The 17,637-nt window shown below is 41.5% G+C and overlaps 1 protein-coding gene across 2 annotated transcripts in view; it reads right to left on the bottom strand.

Annotated features, from left to right (window-relative positions):
* The window catches only part of TFDP2 (transcription factor Dp-2), a 152,086-nt gene extending 135,177 nt beyond the window's left edge, over positions 1 to 16,909 (bottom strand). The window contains exon 1 of one of the 2 annotated variants that reach the window (XM_074963841.1): positions 16,768 to 16,909. In XM_074963841.1, the coding sequence (XP_074819942.1) occupies positions 16,768 to 16,909 (142 nt within the window). The remainder of the gene's footprint in view (positions 1 to 16,767) is intronic. The other variant, XM_074963842.1, reaches the window with a different exon arrangement.
* Between the last annotated feature and the right edge of the window lie 728 nt (positions 16,910 to 17,637).

Below are 17,637 nucleotides of genomic sequence, written 5' to 3'. Positions count from 1 at the left end.
GCATTCCAGCTCCGCTTTAGCTAAGGTTGGGAACCCCTTCCTGTTTAAAGGATGACACTTCTTCAGGCTCTAAAATCTGTGCGCTTATACAGATTGTTTTGAAATCTTCTGTGCCTTATTGGAGTGTATGGTAGGGTTAGTGATCCAAACGTGGGGTCACTTGAGCAAGTGGTTCCCAAGATACAGCCACCAGGAGAAAACAATGAAATACTTTATTTTTGTTTAAGTTTCACAAATATGAGCAACTTTGAAGTTCGAAACCATCCTGGGCAGAAATCTGAGAATGAACTGTAAAAATCTGCCTCTGTCAAGATTTTTTTGGAGGCGGGTATGGTGGGTTGTGTTTTTAAAGAACCATAATGTGAGTACAGCAGAATATTCAGAATGAATTGAAACTATTTTTGAAAAAAAAATAAATTACACATTCAAATACTTACTGGGAGGGGATGGGTGATTAGAAGCGCAAGAGTACTCCTCACATTTATTATGTGCAAGCAGAATAAAGTCCAGACTGGTAATTATATATAGTTGGTGCTTTAATAGGGCCAATAATTATCAGCAAAATCAATTGGAAGGAAGAATTTAATAAAGAAATGTGAATAATAAATTGTGAATCATTTAAAAACCATCTTCCTAGAGGCCAAAAAAAAAGCCATAATCCCACAACTGAGGAAGGCAGCCATAATGGTTAAAAAACATACCTGGTTTAGAGGGGAAGTGAAAACAGCTATAAAAATCTTTTAAAATAATGTATAACAAATGGAAGAAAGGGGAAGTTGATAGTAATATAGAAGCCAGAAGTTAGGAATTGTAGAAAATTGATATGGGAAGTCAAAGGACACGAGGAGAGCAGAGTTAAGGAGAATGAGAAGTTTTTCAAATATATTCAGAACAAAAAGAATTCTGACATGTCCAATACAACATAGCAATGGTAGCATTATCAATAATAATCCAGAAAAGGCAAACATGTTCAATAAATATTTCTGTTCTGTATTTGGCAAAAAAAAAAACCAAACATGATATAGTCTCACCATATGGTGATAACACTATTTCCATTCCACTAGTATCTCTAGAGGATACAAAACAGAGGCTACTGAAGTTAGACATTTTAAAATCAGCACACCCAAATAACTTGCATCCAAGCGTTTATAAAGAGCTGGTTGAGGAGCTCACTGGACCATTCATGCTGATTTTTAAAAATCTTGGAGTGCTAAGAAAGCTCCAGAAGACTGGTAGAAAGCTAACATGCCAATGTTTGAAAAGGGTAAACAGGATGATCCAGGTAATTACAGGCCTGTCAGGCTGACATGGATCCCAGGCAAGATAATGGATTAAAAAACAAAACAAAAAACAGAAACACCCTAGAACGATATAGAATTAACATAATATACATTAAATGGATTAAAAGTTGGCTAATGGATAGGTCTCAAAATATAACTGTCAATGGGAAATCATCATAGAGTGGGTGTGTTTCCAGTTGGGTCCTGCAGGGATCAGTTCTTGGCCCTCGCTATTTAACATTGTTATCAATGACCTGGAAGAAAACACAAAATCATCACTGATAAAGTCTGCGAATGACAACATTTGGAGGAGTGATAAATAATGAAGAGGACAGGTCACTGATTCAAAGCCATCTGGATCTCTTGGTAAACAGGGTGCAAGCAACAATATGCATTTTAATATGGCTAAATGTAAACATATGCATCTTGGAACAAAGAATGTAGGCCATACTCACACGATGGGGCAATCTACTGTTGGAAGCAGTGATTCTGAAAGAGATTTGGGGGTTGTGGTGGATAATCAGCTGACCACGAGCTCCCAACGTGATACTGTGGCCAAAAGAGCTAATACAATCCTGGGACGCATAAACAGGGGAATCTCAAGGAGGAGCAGATATGTTATTTTACCTCTGTATTTGGCACTGGTGTGACTACTGCTGAAATACTGTCAAGGAGGATGTTGATAAATTGGAGAGGACTCAGAAGAGCCACAAGAATGATTAAAGGATTAAAAAACACGCCTTATGATGACAGACTCCAAGAGTTCAATCTATTTGCCTTAACACAGAAGGTTAAGTGGTGACTTGATTACAGTCTATAATTATTTAATAATGAGCTCTTCAATCTAGCAGAAAAAAGGTACAACATGATTCAATGCTGGAATTTGAAGCTAGACAAATTTAGACTTGAAATAAGGTGTACATTTTGAACAATGAGAAAAATTAGTCATTGGAACAAGTTACTAAGGCTCCACCAATGACCATTTTAAAAACAAGAGTAAATGTTTTTCTGAAAGATACGCTCTAGGACAGGGGTTCTCAACCTGTGTCTTTCTGAGGCCTACCCCAACTTTCTATAAAAAGTCCACTGCCCACCTGTGCCACAACTGTTTTTCTGCATATAAAAGCCAGAGCCCGGTGTTAAGGGGTAGCAAGCAGGGCAATTACCTGGGGTCCCATGCCACAGGGGGCCCCGTGCAGCTAAGTTGCTCAGGTTTTGGCTTCAGCCTTGGGTGATGGCGCTCTGGGCCCCAGGTTTCAGCACTGCACGGCATGGCTTTGGCTTTCTGCCCTGGGCCCCAGAGAGTCTAACATCAGCACTGCTTATTTGACCCCCTGAGACCTGCTCATGGCCCCCCCAGGGGCCCTCAGACCCCTGGTTGAGAACTGCTGCTCTAGGAATTATTTTGAGAAAGTGCTATGGCCTGTGTTACTCAGGAGATCAGACTACATGATCACAATGGTCCCTTCTGGCCATGGAATTTATGTATCTATGAGTAGGTGGGGTTTGGGGTGTTAGGGAGAGGGAGATAAATGGGAATGGTTGGTACGGAGAGGAGGATAGGGATTAGGGAAGTGGTGGGAGAATGTGAGGGGCAGATGAAGTTAGGGGTTTATAGAGGGCTGGTCAGCCCTGAATTATCCCCTTCTGTGTGTGCTGGGATCTGGGGGAGCCCTACCCCTCCCTCTACGCCTTGTGTTTCTTGGCATCTGGGGCACCTTGCTCTCCTGGGGGATGTGAAGCCCCTCTCCCTGCTCCTCCATATGAGCTGGGATCCTGGGGGGAGAAAGGACCTGATGATAACAAAAAATTAAACATCTGTAATCCAGAAAATGAATAGATAATATGCACACCAACCTTGCGTGTTGTGTGGGTCCTGGCCACTGTGTGTGGAGAAGGGGCTTGGTGTGGAGGAGGAGCAGACTGGGTGGACAGTGGGCATGGCTTGGGAAGCCTGGCTGAAGCAGAGGCAGCAGTCCAAGCTGGGGGTGGGTACTGGGAATGATGGGCCCAGCTCAGGCTACATAACCAAGATAGCACGCGGCCCTCCAGTAAGCTGCTGCCTGTGATGTGTACGTAGCAGCATACACATATAGCAAAGTAGACAGCAAAGAACAACAACTTCCATGTCAATGGCTTCTACAGAGCAAACTAACGGCTTAATAGAATGAGAGGGGGAGCTGGAAATTTTGGTGGGGGTGGGTACATGTTTCGGGGAATTGTGGGGCAAGGGGTAAAAGGAGACATATACCAGTCTTCTCGCTCATGCTTAAAAAAGACTGTAATCACCACGTAATAAAAAAAAACTGTCAAGTTTTGGGACACAGACCATGGATGAGATTTCTCTCACTGGCCCTCTTAGCAACTGTATATTGCAAACATTTCAAAAGCACAATCATATCCCCATTCTATTATCACAAAAAGTAAAGGGGGAGGAAAGGAGCATTTAGGAATCACACAGCAACTGTATGGCTTAGTGGAATGACCCCCGGACTGGGACTATTCTTAGCTATGCCACTGGCTGGGCAAGTCACATCACCTCTATTTGCCTCAGTTTCACTTCTGTAAAATGGGGATGATGATGTACAATTCTTTGAGATTTACTGATGAAAAGCACTATATAAAAACTAGGTCTTTTGATTATTACCTAGCCACTGTAACATATCAACTGCAAACCTAGGCGAGAAGTACAACTGCCAAAATGACCTTTGACTCCCACCAACACATGTTTCTCTTTAAAAAACTAGGAAACTAAATGGCAAAAAACGTTTGTTAATATAGAGTTAAGGTTGCCCAATGATAGCTCAGACTCTTCCAGAACGTCCAGTTTGGCAAAACTCAGGATTCTGTAAACCAGGAAATACAGAGTTAGGGTAAATGTCCATACAACCTTAACTCTGCCCTCTTTGAGCAATTCCGCAGAACATCTATACCACACATAGTTCACACACTGCCTTTTCACTGTAATGGCTTGCTCTTTATTTTCATTACTTGCACTTGCTCTATGCTCAGACAGAGTCTACTCCCCCAACAGAATACCACACTCATACAATTTAACTACTTTATATTGTTTTACAACCCCATGACACTTGCACACAGGATATCACCTGAACCTATACTTTCCCCTACCCATCACTAAATCCACAGACTGCTCTCATATTCCACCTCACTACTGACAATATTCATGGGAAGAAGATCCCAGTGCCTTGGTACTAGCACTATCTATCCAATTTTGCATTGAAATGATGCACCCTGGAACCTCAACATACACGTGCACATCTTTGCTTTGATAGCACACATCACAGGAGACAGGGACACACCCAGACTTCTTCATATCACAATCATCATAGTTCTATGACGTTCTTCAGGCAAATCCCGGATCACCTCTTATCACAATCACAGCTCTTCCAAGCTGCCCCAGTTTATTCCTCCACTATTCAATACAGCTACACCTAACTCTGTGAATGCAGCTGAGAGCATGCAAATAATTCCCAAAGGCTATTGCCAGCTCCAGGAGGGCACAGTTAAGGTTGTATGGGCATTTACCTTAACTCTGTACTTCCTCATTTTTAGAATTTTGCTGAGTTCAATGTTCTTAAAGGGCACAAGCTATCACCAGGCAACTTCAACTCTGCATTAATGAAGTTTTTTTGCCATTTAATACCCGGGCTTTGGAGCGGAGCCCAAAGTGTGGAGCAGCTCCGGAGCTGTGGAGCTGCAGGTTTTTGCCTGGAGCTGGAGCGGAGCTCCAAAGCCCTATTAATTCCAACAGTTTAACAAATAAACATTCCCTTGTAGTATTTGCAACACAAATGCTGCAGCCATGTGCTAGTGCATCAAATCCAGGAACTGAAAGCAACAAAAATAAACTAGTCTATTTTCACTGCCCAAGTTGAGAGAAAAGCAATGAGTAATCAGTATAAATGATGAAAACTAAAACTAGATTTTTAAAAGTTACTTGGCTTAAACAATATAAGGAACTCAGGAAAAGGAATATGTATATACATAGATTGATTCTTTAAGTGCTTCATTTTAAAGTAAGGGAAATCTCAGACTTGATTTGATATCGGGAATCATCGAATATCAGTAATGACTCCAACTCAGATTTCCTGCCAAAATAGCAACACAACCACTAGTCCTCTAATAGAGACCATTAACTTTGTAAATAAAAGGAAAACAACCTTTGTGGTGATGTAACAGAACACAAACAGCATTTAATATGATCAGTTTAGCACAAAATTTTTGAAACCAAAAATGCTTGTTGATTAGTGATAGTCCCTTACAATCAACAATTCTGAATGCTGGCATATTAAATTTTAAAATCACAGCTCAAATTATGAGAAGATTTAGAAACAAACATTGCAAAAACGTTACTAAGTTCACTTCATAACTAAAGACGATGGGTAAATAAGTGGGTCTACTAAACTAGGAACTAATGTGGATCTCTTTCATACATTTTATTCCTATATGTTTGGAGTCTGTATGAAATTCAAATTTAAAATTCAATAACTTCATCAGGGATAAATTTCAACCCAAGGGCAAAGGATCTATCCAAAGTCCTCTGAACCATGAACTTGTATTAGATATATGTTGTTTTGGGGGAGGGGAGGGGAGAAGGGGATGGCTGCATACATAAAAACAAAACTGCCATGTCAGAGCACCTCTATACACTTTGAAGTGTGCGAAGTGGGGGCTCTGCAAAGGCCTCATAGGACAATACAGAGAATATCACTGGTGACAATGTGGAGGTGGAACTACTGGATCTGTGACTGTGAAGGTACAATGATTCCAAATGACTCCTGCATAAAGTATGGAGAGGCTGTAGCCATCAGGCTACAACCACAGTAATGGAGAGACTGTACTGTATTCCTACATCATGTGTTAAAATTTGGGATGGAGGTGCCCATTCTCTTCCTAATCCCTGTTTCAGCCCCACCATTGACCCCTTAGGCCTGCTACTCCAAGTACAAAGTCTTGGATCCTATGCAAGGGAGATGGATGGATGTGCTTTCACCTCAAGTGAAATATTTCTGTATTTGATGGGCAACCTGCTTTCTGTGAAATTCAAAAGTCTTTCTGATCTGATATACAAAGGCTAGAAAGGGATACAATTGCCAAGCATATTTAGTCTGCTTAGAGATAATTTTATTAGTGAAATGAATTACTGATAATTTCTCAAAGATTAAGTTGTATCAAGTTTAGCGATCCAGGAGATTTTATCCAAAAAAACTCTACTACAGTCTTGTCACCAACCTCTATGCCAGTAAAAACAGTTGGTATTCTTCCAGCTTTATGAACACATTCTGTCAAGCTCAAGAAGCCAAACTTTGTGATCTCACCATCTGCCATGACCTCTTGTCAGTTTCAGACAAAAGAACCCATGCAGATGGTCTCAAAATGTAGATTCTTTCCTATTCCCAGTTACTACTTGACAGCTTGCATCAAACAGATAGCAAAATGCAAAACTTGACTTTGTTCTCTCACTGGGTTTCTGATGAAATTATACAAAGATGGATTTGGAGGCCCAGTCCTATGGCATGGAAAATGTGCCTCATAGATTAAGTATCTTTCTTCAGAATGTAAAGCTTTTCTTTCTAAAAAAAACAAACCACCACAATTTGTTCACCTTGTGGTTACACACAAATTTACCTCACTGCTCTCTTGTTAAAGCAAGTCGACAGCTGAACAATACACTAAGCAATAGGAATACCAGGGCAACAACAAAGTCCAGTTATGATCACAAACACGGAACACATTCAAAATCCAAAAAATTATGAATTTAGTTAAAAGATAGCTACGTCCAATTCTGATTTATCCAGTGAGATAGATTAAAAAAAACCCTACAACCTAACCCAATCTTCTCTGCAGCTTAAAAAGACTAATCTATTCTAAAATTTCATTCATATTAGAGCTTTGACATATAATTCATTTATTGGAAACAGACAACACAAGTTACCGAATGTGTTTTATTGCAGAACAATATTTAGTTCTCCAGAAATTGATTTGCCCTTAAAATTAATTGTTCTAAAGACTCATTTTTACACAATAGCATAACAAGCTTCTGGTAAACAAGTCTATTAAACAAAAACCTCCAGAAACTAAAGAGAGCCTCTTACACTGGAAAACAGACTATTTCATTCCTATATCCATGTTTAAGCAAACTTCAGTTTTAATTTTTCTCTCTCCCAATTTTTTTCATTGGCACCTCAAGACACTTTACCTCCAAAACAAATGAGCACCAACAGATGAATCCCGCTGTGCTCCTAAATACCACCCATCACCTACCCCACCATCACCTCCCACATACTGCAAGTCTTCCAAGCGTCAGTGCTGTTATTATGCCAGTATTATACTAACTGTCACACAAGACAACAAAATAATGCAACTGGGCCCTCTAGTTGTTGGATAGCTTTTTTAGAATTTAAGCCATCACTTTTAATGTATTTCATTAGATGGTATTTGGACATGATCATGTGGGTAAACTAAAAAAAATAAAATAAAATTTTTTTTTAATCACAAAAAAAAAAATCTATTCCTAACAATCTATTTAAGTGAGGCAGCTAATAGATCTTATGTTTACTGCAATGTAAAAATTATTTTACACTCCATGTGCCACTCTTCCTTTCTGAAGATATTGTTGAGCTGCTCCTAGTTATATGGAAAATTGACCTATACAGTGCATGTATTCATTTTGAAAGATAGAATAAATTATATGTACATCTATCCCTAGAATTAATGTTAGGGTTCAGCCCAGCGTAGAACAAGATTAGGTTTCATAAGGCTGCCGGGTAACAGAAAGGTTCCTTGATTAATCAGTACAAGCTCAGTTTTAAAGCTACTAATTTATGCATAGTGGCAAAATGGATTAGACCACCTGTTGCACATATGCTACTAAACTGTGTCTCGGTTTTCAGACCAGGTTCTTAATTGCTCCAAGTGTTCACCAGAATTTTTTCTTCCACAGGAATAAGTGTATTGCCATCTTGTTTCTACAAATCTTACAAATACATTTTAGTATCCAATTCCTATTAGACGTTATTCTCAGATTTTGTAAAAACAAAGCCTCTGTTGAAAATATTACTGATCAGTAATCAAATTATACAGTTTAAAAAATGAAGATTTGGTATTACAGAAACAGAAATTCAAATTTGTTAGCAAACAAAAATATAAGTGGGGACTTCTTACTTTGGAATTTCTATTAATTATTCTGTGATCCTCTTATGTAATGCAACAAATTACCCATGTATTTGATAATAGCTTCTATTAAAGATCATTTGGACAGACTTTGAATTTATTGTTTGTACATATATTACAGATATGTTACTTTGTTTCTGTTCTATTATTTTTATAATGTTCCAAGTGTATAAAATATTTCCATATGATATTTTTGTTTGTTACCTTTCTTTAATAAAGCTCCTTAAATAAATGATCATAAAAAGTTTAAGAATGTGTTTAATAAATAAGATAGAATATGAAACAAAACCAACGTAGATGGCTATCACAGAGGCCAATATCTATTTTAAAATAAAAATGGAACAAATGAGTGTTTATTTTGAGTCTTAAACTTCCGTGTGAAATCATTTCAACAGATGGCTGGATATGAGGGACTGCAGGTACTAGGACCTTTCTCTGCTTTCCCCACCCAGTAATTCCACTAACGAATATAACTCCACTAACCCTTGTCCTGTTGCCAATCTTACACTATACAAATGCAGCAGTGCTAGGAGCTGCTGAATACATTAAACAGCATTGTCACCAGAAACAGAAAAATACAGGAACAGTCTTAAAGGCTTAGCCTTTGGCAAGCTAGAACCAGCAATGGGGTGTGGATGTGAGAAATCAGTCAACAAGGGGTAAAACAGTATGCTTAGCATACTGAGTGGAGGCAGAACTATAGGGTCAGACTAAGCACACTAGACTACTCCTCTGAATCTATCAGACAATTCTCATTCTGGGATCTTGGCTTCCTAGGGTGAGACTAGCAGAACTTCCAGTTCAGATATTTTTAACTGGACCTCTAGGGAAACAGTGTAGAGTACAAGCCTAGCACCCCCTCACCTCTCTGCAGGGGACAGATATACATAGGCCCTCCAAATATTCTAGTCAGTTCCTTTGACTGAATGGGAGGCAAAGCACGCCAGGAAATAAACCCATTCAAAAAGGACAAAACCAAAAATTTAAGATTTTAAAACCAAAAATAGTTTTGTTTGGATGCTTGCACGTACACAAACACAGGATCACTAAAACACTGAATATTTTCAGAGAAGCTGATTTACAAGTAAGCCATTTTCCTTCTTCCCTGCGTTTACTAATGTACTTTAGGGAATTATTTGTTTATTGGGGTACATAAGTTTCCTGTTGTGTTTTTTTTAAACTAGTAGTACTATCCCTTTTTCTTTACTATAGGTGAACTAGTCACCCTGTAGCAAGGCGCTGCCACGTCCTCCTCGCTTCTGTCCCTTCTATGCCCACAAACCAGCCCTCTGTGTTGGTGCAATCACCTGTGCTCTTTATTTACAGTATATTTTCCCACCACCTTCGAGCTACAAACAGTAGTACAGCCACAGGGACTGCTAGCTCCCACAGCCAGCAGAGAAGAGCTACCACTCCCTCTAATTCTCTGGCTCCTCCCTTACCTTCTCCTCCCTGGTTTCTTTCCTGACAGCCTTTATGTAGCCCCTCACTAATGAGGTCAGCAGTGGTTCCGTTTGCCAACCTAGCCAGCTCCATTTCCCCTTTCTTGATTGGAGATGGCATGACAGAGTCCTAGCTCAGATTTCCGTAGCCAGCACCCTGTCGCACACCCCAAACCTGCTTTGACCAAATAAATGAGGAGGAGAAATTGAGGGGTCTGCTGGAACAGCCTCTGGGAAAACAGAAGGAAAAACTGCTTAACCAGACTCTTCAAGGAGGAGGAAAATGTGAGCACTAGTGTTTTAGAACTGCTGAGCCATGTAAGAGAGGAAGGACTATGCTGAGGGAATAAGAGAAAGAATTCATCCCCTGAAGCAACATGCTCAAACGCTCCAGAGTAAAAGGGGCAAACTAGGGTCGGACAGAGCTTGGAGAAAGAAGGCTCACACATACACCTCCACTGCAGCTAGCCCCACATTCCATGGAGGTGGATGCATCTGCCCTGTGCCTGTTAGGAAGTGTGCAGCTGGCAGGTCCCAGGTAACGACCCTAGATGAAGGAGCGGCAGACTGGACTGTGGAGAGCATGAGACACCAAGTGAGACAACTCCCTTTCATCTTGGAAGATGTACAGTCAGCATTTTTAACACAGAAAATTTGATAAACCTGAATTCTGCAAAGATAAAAATATTAATTAAAAGAGCTGTGCTGGTCAGAAAAAGGGAGCACACCCAAAATTCCTAGAAACAGATTGACCTACTTGAATCACATGGTAAACACATGGTAAAGCCCAAAAGTCGAGATCTATGGAGACTCAAGGAGAAATATATATTTTTTTCTCTATAAAATAAAGGAGTAACTGGAGCAGTACCATGAGAAATGTACTGTATCTCTCTCTGTTACGTAGCAAGTGAATTGCATAGGATATCTGGGATTTTGAGGGTGGGGGGGGGGGTTCAGTGCCAAAGTTGGAGCCTACTGTTCAAATTAAGGAGCCACCTGCAATCTGAGATAAGACATAACACTGAAAGAAAAGTGACATGCAAAGGCAGTTCTACAAAACTTACATTCAAGTCCACCAATTCCTATGACCTGATGTTAAAAAAAAAAAAAAAAAACTTTGAGAGACCATGTGAGGTTCCTTTTGTAAACTGTCACATACGCAGAAGAGAGTATACTAAAACACAACTACTAGCAGAGCATTCTTCATTTTTCCCTCATAGTATGGGCCAGACTTCCCTCCACTCAATCATTAGGACCCCAACCCCACCTATGAGTGTTCAGTTAGGATTCTCCTGGTACCTACAGCAATTGCTCACATGGAAAAATAAGGATATAAAGAAATTATTTCATATGGTCAGAGCTTTAAAGCATCGTGATAGAAATTTCATTCACTAGTTTATAAATTCATCTGATTAAGATAACACATGGGAATTTACAGGTATTACTTTCATTACTGGAGGATACCCACACTCTTATTTAAGGTCCCACTCCTACAAACATGTATATACAAAAAATGATTGAACTGGAGCTAATGAGACTACTCAAATGTGTAAGAGGCTTCATGGGCAAGGCCTAAGTGATTTCCGTGTGTAGTGTGTACTCTCCAACAAAAAGAATTCCAATTCTTGGTATTTAAGAACCACCCATCAATTTTTGTATATCTTATATAGTGATTAAAAATAGGTCTTTTGCTAACTTGGTTTGAATCCCTACTATGATACTCAATACTAAATGCTGAGTGGTTGTTATAGCATTTACTTGGTAGCAAACACTAAGTTGTTCTACAGAACTAGGTCACCAACTAGCAGAAGCAGAAATCTACTTTGAAAGTCAGTTTCAGTAGTTAACTGACAGTCTATAGTAATTAGCAAGTTTCTGCACAGAACAGGCTGGCCATAATAATGACATGTTTAAATTGGGGATGGTTCAGTCACTATACTAACAGGTGGCCCTTGACAGCTGGCATACTTGCTTTCAGTCACTCTTATTACAGGCACACACAGTACCTTTTGAATTCATTTTCTTTATTAAATGGCAGTTAATTAGGAAAGATTTCAGAACTAATTTCAGCAAGCTCTAAACTCAGAACTGTCATGGTGAACATTTCTTCTATGAAGTGTGTTCTTAAAGTCCGAGAGCTTCTTATTACCAATAGCTAACTCTCTATTTGACCAAATGAAAGTTAGTTCCGTCCCTTTTTCACTAAAGAGCTACATTTATCTCACAAGAATTAAAAGATGCCCTATTAGGGAGCTTTGTACCACAGTAGAAGCTGGCCCAAAACCAAGGGTCATTAGATATTTATGTACTGATCTTGTAACATGAATTGAGATAAGTGTTTAGTTTCATTTTCTTAGATTGTACTTGCGAAAGTTTTGTATCTGTAATAGTGGAAGGGATATATAATCCTGAATCTGAAGTAGCTGAAAATGATTTGACTGATCATCAACCTACTACAAGTAGCCAGAAACTGGTATTTCAGCAAAAATTATGGAATGAAGCAGTGCTAAGTGAGCTTTCATTGTTTTATCTTCTTCCAACATAGCTGTCCTGTGCGTTTTTAAAGATGAAGTTCAGTTCTTATTCCACTCTTACTAATGGACACAGCCATAAAAATGTAGAACAGCTACCAATACTGCAAGTCTAAAGAAGTTCAGCATTATAAAATTGCCATGCCATAACACACACCACCTTTTCATGGGATTGCAGAACACAAATTGCTTGCTTTTGAGACCCCCTTAAGAACAATTTAAACGAAGCATCAATGTGGATTTAATTTTCTTACAGTAACCCCCAATGTACTTTAGTTTATTTTCATTTAATTACTTACGTAAACTTTAGGATAGGTGTATTTGAAAGCAAGATGGATTTAGGTAGCTTGTTGGCTTTGTACCAGCCTTGTCTGAGACCTAAGTCCAAGAACACATTATCATTTCCTGGCACCAGACCAGAGGGAGCAAAGTTGATAATCTCTGTAAGACTGTTAACCCACCTACAGATCTGCTCACTTATTCTCTATTGACTACATTTGTAGGACTTTACTACTAGCTGGTAGGATAAGATTTTTCCTCTAAACAGTGTACAACAAAAAAAGCTAGAAGCACATATAAAAAGCAAATCAAATTAATGGAATTGCAGAGCATTAAAGAAAAACAAAGAACACTGTTTTAAGGCAGTATTGTATGAATAAGACAACTACGGTTAACTCCTGCCCAGTGAACTACACAGGCTACAGCTAAAAGGCCACATTCTGCTTCAAGATGACACACAATTAAGATTTCCATAAAACGCAGCATGGATAAACAGCTCTCTTTTCCCAGCTATATCACACCACTATTTTCTCTTCTTGAATTTGGTGCACATCTCCAGAAACTTGCTTTGTACTGTAAGGTTCACTTATGCAGCTCACCACCATAGAGTGTCATGCATGTTCTTTTGCTGCTCCTGTAAATAGGCTCTCATAGCTTAAGCAGCAGAAATAAACTGAAAAAGATATTGTCTGTTCCACTCTGTGTCAGCTCTTAACTGTGCACCTGGACAAAAATGCTGTTCTGGATATGATTCTCACATACACCTATTTCCAACACACAAAGTGGGAAAATATGAGGTACTTCTAGAAAATTAACACCATTTGTCTTACTATATTATGCACTTGTCCCCAGCTGATCTGTCTGGGCTAACCTCTTAAAGGTAGATAACACTTCATAGCCTGAACTCAAACAAGCTTCTACACACAACACTAAACTCACCTGGATCAGAACTTGCACTACTTTCAGCAATGGGCTTTTGCTGAGCAAACAATTATACCAAATCATTACAAATTTCCTCTTTGCAAACCTGCCACAAAAAGGGTTCGCTGAAGACTACAAGGAGATGACAGAACTAATTTCACATGCAGACTAAACTAGATTTGAACTAAAGTTTCTAGAAGTGAAAAACTGGTGCAGTAAGTCAATGTGACACTTTATTCCTCATATAGAAGAGATTTACACTTTAATATCTAAAGAATGTTACTCAAAAACAATCATAGTTTTACAGTTTTATGTAAAAAATACATAATTCAAAAATAATTTGGTCCTGTTCTTCCTGGTAGCCGTTTGCATCAAAGGGATCCAGTGTGTACAGTATGCCAGATAATGTAGTGAGAATTACTGCCCACCTTAACAAACAAGTAGTGATAACAGTTGAACAGAAGGCTCAGACAAGTAGTACATCTATTCATGTTAAATTACTTTCTGTAGCTACATGAAGTTAACTGTGTCCACTGAAGGTTAACTTGAGTCAAACTGCTCCTTTTCATTCTTTATAGTACAACAATGATTTTTGCACACACACAGGAAACAGTTATAAGAGAACCATAAGGGTTTTCACAGAAAAATACAAGATCTCTCAGAAGTTTGTCTGTACAGGACAGCGCCCACTAATAACAAAATAGGAGTCACTTTTAAGAATTATTTCCCAGTTTTCCCCTCTTTCTTTAGGGTAGGCCTAAATCACCTGACCTATTATTCCTAGGTCTCTTTTAGAGATAATGTTTCATGTTTAACAAGAGAAACTGTCTTGAGAGGAGGAGATATTTCAGTACATTTTTCTTGCAGCTACCTCTCCTGTCATCTTTTCTTTCCTGTTATCTAATTTCTCTCTTCCTTTCCCAACTCTATGAAAACTTCCGCAAGATATTGCATCAGGGGCACCGGAACAGGGGTGAGAGGGAGGAGGGCCATGGCCCCCCTGACTTTTTACTGGCCATAAGGGTGAGCACCAAGGGGAGGGGTGGAGAGACGCAAGCGGGGGCCAGTGCCTTGGGGGAAAGAGACAGCATGAGGAGATGGGGCCTTGGGGGGGGGGGGAAGGGGTAGCACGAGTGGGTGGGGCCATGGTTCGGGCACCTGTGCCCACCCACACTTTTAGGGCGCTTTCACTGCTCCTGTATTTCACTGTACATACAATATTCTAAACAACATATTTCTGAAGTTGCAAGTACTTGTGTTTATATACATAAATATCTGAACTGTAAAATACATTTTCTCATTTGTACCATAACAGTATCAATAAATCATCAGTGACTTCCATTCCCATAAAACTGACATGCTTTCAATACAAAATATTAGTATATTACTATGTGATGAAGTGGATTAGCAGCCATAAACTGATGTAAAAGGATTAACCTGATTTAATTCACTTTAACCACGTAAGTATATACTGGCATACAAACAAATTTTTATCAAGCCATACATCAAACCAATTCGTAGTTTGGAATTTTTTTAATAGACAGGACAGATAATATATGACCTGGTCATTTACGGACAGTATTATTCTCCAGTTGCTATTAAAAAATTGAGATGCTTTAAAAAACATTTAATTCCAACATTGTTAAGACTAGCCCAGTAATCAATGCTTCTCTCTCCCTTTTATATTTCTATAAAAGTTTCTATTAAATTGGCTTAACATTTGTAAGAGTTGCCAGATAGGATTCAGGCTCTGGTTTTGCCATTCTATATAACAAATAAGCATAGCAAGAGACCATGGAAGCTCACTCTTTAACATTATCTCCCAAACCCTTCTCACAAGTACAACAGATATCAACTGAAGATTTCAATAAAGTTAAAAACAGATACACAAAGTAAAGGCGGGGGGGGGGGGGATGTGGTTTGCTGATTCTACATTATATTTTCAGCATTATTTCTAGATTATTGACTAAAGTTTGCATTGTGAAACAAAGTCTATATTCACCTCCACCTCTCTTATGCCTTTAAAAGAAGAATTATGGGCCTTCCTAGTGACCTCAAATGTGAAATATGGGACTCTTTCGGCTCTCATTTCCCACCTTTTGACTACCCATCCCCACAAAAAAAAAAATAAGAAACCAGCCGCAGGTCCACGAGTGGCCCAGAACGTTTTTCAGAGAGTTGCATAAATTTATAGTGCCAAACATCTTAACTTTGTGCTGCACATCAGAAGTTAGCTGTTAAGGTTTTTTTTTTTTTTTTTTTAAATGGAACTGATAGGAACTAAACTGCCAGGGAGAACACAGCCTTGCTATAAAGTGAATTAAACACCGAACTGCCACACTGCTAGAAGGACCAAATACAGAACGCTACTGAGCCACCCCTCACCCTCCCCTCCTCCCCCAGAAACTCGTATCTCCCTGGGAAAGAGACGGGTCTGAGGAGACTGGCCGTGTGTGTGTTGTAATTGGTATCTTCCCCACTTCTATGACCTCCAGCTGGGTTTCAAGCAGTGGCGGAGAAGCCCCAGTGAGACAGACAGGGCGGCTGTCACACGGCACTACCCAGCTCTAGACACAGGCCTGCGTGCCGGGCACGCCGAGCACAGCGGGCCACCTTGCTAAGGCAGTGAAAGGGGACCGTGGCTCACAGGTGTCAGGCACCAGAGCCTGTCTCCAGGGCTCTCGGCGGGGAGGTGAATCCCCGTGACAGTGGCCTCACGTCAGGGAGCCCGGCAGGCCCCCAGGGAGAAGGGCAATACGGCGGTTAGCCCCCGTGCACGGTTGGGGCGGGGAGGGAGACATCACAGCCGGGGACTGAGCGGGGCTGCCCCCTACGCAGCAGCTCAGCGCGCTCTTCCGCCCCGTGCCTCCACAGGCCCCGGGGGCGGAGCGGGCTCGGCCTGCCCAGCACCAGAGCCAAGACAAGGAGCCGACGACGGCTCCTCCCTCGCCAGCTGCTGTAGCAGTTAGCCGGCCACCTGGCAGCTGCTCCGCCCGGCCCCGAGGAGAGAGAGGCGCCCCCTGGCCGTCTCTGCGTTGCCGCTGGCGTCGGCGCCACTCGAGAGGGTGCACCGAGAACCAACGACCCCCGACGCATAGGGTCCCAACCACCCCAGCTCACCGTGCCTCCAGCCCGGCCCACTCTCCGGCTCGCTCCACAGCCGCACCGAGCCTGTGTCCCTCTCCCCCGCACAAGCTTGGCGGCGTCTGACAACTGCGTTCTCCCATTGGCCACCCCTCCGCGTGAGGTTAAGCGCCGCCATCCGCCCATTGGCGCAGCCCCGTGTGTACACAACCCGCCCACCAATCCGAGAGACAGCCGGGGAAGGGGCGGGGCACAGACCGAGCTAGTTCTAGAGGGTCGTGCTGGGTATGAGCCGGGATTTCCCATCGCGGCCGCGTTAACCCTGAGCCAGCCCTGGTCCCGGCGGGAGGGGGGAGCTGCGGTGCCGGGATGGCCCGGCTCCCTCTCCCCGCGCTCACACAAGGGGAGGGGGCGCTACCTCTTAGCAGGACTGACACCCCCCCCCATATACACCCCGAGGGGTGGCTGACGCTCAGCCAGGACTCACCACGCCTACACTGGTGGGAGACAGACTCACCCAGGACTGGCTGCTCCCCCACGGGGCGGGGGGGCGGATACCAGACTAACCGTCTCTCCCCCGTCACACACACCCCAAGGGGGAGGAGCGGAGACATTATCTCCCATGATGCCCAGTGCGCGGATGGCCGGAAGGAACACAGCTGTTGGAGGAGGTGGACATCTCCAGTTCATGGCCCCGCTGCGGGCAGATGAGAAGGAGGCCCTGTCCCCAGAGACTCACCCCATCACACTGGCTGAAGTATTTTGGCATGGAGACATCAAACTACCATATTAACCCAATACAGCCCTTTAGTGAAACCCTGCAGGGCAGGATGCCTGGAGGTTGGCTAGTTCATTACATAGTTTATAATGACATTGGCCATAGTCACAAACTGATATTACATTCAT

The sequence above is a fragment of the Natator depressus genome, chromosome 9, assembly GCF_965152275.1.
Source record: "Natator depressus isolate rNatDep1 chromosome 9, rNatDep2.hap1, whole genome shotgun sequence".
Lineage (NCBI taxonomy): Eukaryota > Metazoa > Chordata > Testudines > Cheloniidae > Natator > Natator depressus.
This window is presented reverse-complemented; position numbering and strand designations above follow the sequence as displayed.